This window comes from Trichosurus vulpecula, chromosome 2, assembly GCF_011100635.1.
Source record: "Trichosurus vulpecula isolate mTriVul1 chromosome 2, mTriVul1.pri, whole genome shotgun sequence".
Lineage (NCBI taxonomy): Eukaryota > Metazoa > Chordata > Mammalia > Diprotodontia > Phalangeridae > Trichosurus > Trichosurus vulpecula.
Genome location: NC_050574.1, coordinates 243,886,026 through 243,888,540, shown reverse-complemented (window position 1 = coordinate 243,888,540; position 2,515 = coordinate 243,886,026). Strand labels below are relative to the sequence as shown.

Here is a 2,515-nt window from a genome sequence, read left to right as displayed (position 1 = left end):
CAGGCTCTACTTACACATTCATATTAAACATATTTTTGTATTAGTAATGATGTAAAGAAAAGTTAGAACTAATGGGAGGAACTATGAAAAAGAAGACACAAAACAACAAAAAGTTAAAATATTTTTTTAATTTAAAACAAAACATGAACAAAAACTGATGTTAATTCCAAGGTGTTGGTAAATAATATTATTCTTTTTTATTATGTATTATGAGGTAATAGAAGAATATCAACAGTGTTACAGATCAATAGAGAGCAATCAGTATGATTTAAATGAATACATTGGTGCAATTCTGCTGTCAATGGAAACTAAAGATTAATACAAAATGATTTTTGCATTATATTGAAAGACCAGGATACTTATAATTGAAGCTAATAGTCATTATTTCTTCTAATATGTGAAGATGTTTGAAGACATACTTCTTACTTCTTTCTTCCTATCCTGTAATATCATTATTTTCTTACATACATACAACTACCCAAATTAATCAAATGGAAGGGAATTTTTAAATCATTACTTAGGTTTCACAAAAAAGAAAATGTATTTATCAATATGAGAGTTGCCAAAACTATGAAAACAGAGTTAAATTATAGAAGAACATTTTCTGTTCTTCATTGAAAATATGTTAGTTCTCATTTAAAAAATATTTCAGAACCAAGTATAAGTATAATATTAATGTAATCAGAGACATTTATAAGATGTAGAGTATCTTAAAGGCATGGTGACTATTTGTTATATTTTGCTGCAGAAATGTCCTCACTACCACATTCTTTATATAAGGACTGCACAGATTCATTTATAGTTAAAGCTGTAGGAATATTGCATTATCCTCTGTTATTGTCTGGTTTGCATCAGTGCTCCAATTTTCTTTTTTTTTTTTTTTAACCTGAGAAGGTCATATAGCAAATTTATTGCAAAAAGGCCCGCAATCCCACCAGTTGCCTTATCGATAGGATTTCTGGTAGCGAGCCCGGGCCCCAGGGCCACCAAACTTGGACTCGCAGCGCCGAGGATCAGCCACCAGCAGAGTTCGGTCATATTGGATAAGGATGTCTTTTATTTCCTTCTTGGAGGCCTCATCCACATATTTCTGGTAATAAGCCACCAGGGCTTTGGAGATGGACTGCCGGATAGCATAGATCTGGGCGACATGGCCTCCTCCTTTCACACGGACCCGGATATCTACTCCAGCAAAACGTTCCTTGCCCAGCAGGAGGACAGGCTCCAGCAGCTTGTACTGCAGGGTGCGAGGCTCGATCATCTCCAGTGATCGCCCATTCACCTTGATCAGCCCATTGCCTCTCTTGCAGTGGGCTACAGCGGTGGCAGTTTTCTTTCGCCCGAAGACCTGGACGGACCGGAGCGGCCCCTTGGACGGCATGCTGCTGGCTGGCGGCGCAGGCCCAGAACCGGGCTGGAGGCGGAGGAGGAGGTGGTGGCGGCGGCAGCGGCGCAAGCCGGAGATGAGAGCTCCTCACCCGTGTGGCGCTAAAGCACGAAAAGGCTCCAATTTTCATTATTAAATCTATCTCTTTTAGCTTTCAGATATAAAGACATTTACTAGACCAAAGCCCAATATTAAATGTAAGGGATAATCAGTTAACATTACCATATTAATATAAGTTGATTCATGAATAAAAACAATTAAAATATACTTTTTTCTAAAATTGCGTGAACTATAGTTTATCTCTACTTGATGATTCATAAATCATTCTAGTATTTTATATTGCTCCAAGTTTGCTATTATTATTAGCAACAGCTTTCATTGTCCACAAGTTTCATGGAAATGTTACTTGAGTGCTCTTGACCTATTCCCATCCCAAACTACTTTTCCTTCTCCTCCAGCTTATTTGAAAAGACCATGGTGTTGACCGCTAATATTAAACTTTTTTATTGTTGGTTAGATTTGAAGGTTGTCTTTAATCTTTATTATAAAGAAGAGCTTTCTGGGAAGGTGTCGGTAGAGGATTATGGAGGGAAATGTAAGTATTAAAAACAAGATTTATTTTAAATATTTTGGTTGACCAGATATAAGATAAAATGGCAGAGTAGATAGAGGCTGGATGAGGAATTCAGTAAGTCTTGATTTCAAATCTAGCACTGAGTACTTTATAGATATCCCTTAATATATGTCTTCTTTAGTGTCCTCATCTGAAAAATGGTCATTATAGTAACACCTACTTCTTAGATATGTTTTGAGTATAAAATGAGATAACACTTGTAAAATTTTTTTGCAGCTCTTTGTGTATATATAAATGCTGGTTATTCCTACTCCTACTACCACTACTTAATAATAAAACACTAATAATAATAACCTGGTTTCTGCCTACTTTTACTGCATTCTTTCACTTTACTCCCCACTATGAATTGTAGAACCCAGGTACACTTGCTCCTTGCAATTTTTCCATATTTATTTTTGGAGGCAGTTGGCATTAAGTAACTTACCCAGGGTCACAAAGCTAGTAAGTATCTGAGGCCAAACTTGAACTTAGGTCCTCCTGACCCCAGGATCAAT

At 36.5% G+C, this 2,515-nt stretch overlaps 1 protein-coding gene across 2 annotated transcripts; it reads right to left on the bottom strand.

Moving 5' to 3' along the window:
• Positions 1 to 897: 897 nt before the first annotated feature.
• Positions 898 to 1,426, bottom strand: LOC118838681 (40S ribosomal protein S16-like). 2 transcript variants are annotated; one of them, XM_036746036.1, is made up of 2 exons: positions 1,283 to 1,426; positions 898 to 1,231 (listed from the first exon to the last, which is right to left on the bottom strand). In XM_036746036.1, exons 1-2 carry the CDS (start codon positions 1,379 to 1,381, stop codon positions 944 to 946), a joined length of 387 nt encoding a protein of 128 aa, XP_036601931.1. In that variant the 5' UTR covers positions 1,382 to 1,426; the 3' UTR covers positions 898 to 943. The 2 variants fall into 2 exon arrangements, with proteins under 2 accessions (XP_036601931.1, XP_036601930.1); XM_036746035.1 differs by having other exon boundaries at positions 898 to 1,423.
• Positions 1,427 to 2,515: the final 1,089 nt, after the last annotated feature.

Excerpts from the sequence above, each read along its gene's own strand:
- LOC118838681 (XM_036746035.1), bottom strand. The coding sequence starts at position 1,381 with ATGCCGTCCAAGGGGCCGCTCCGGTCCGTCCAGGTCTTCGGGCGAAAG.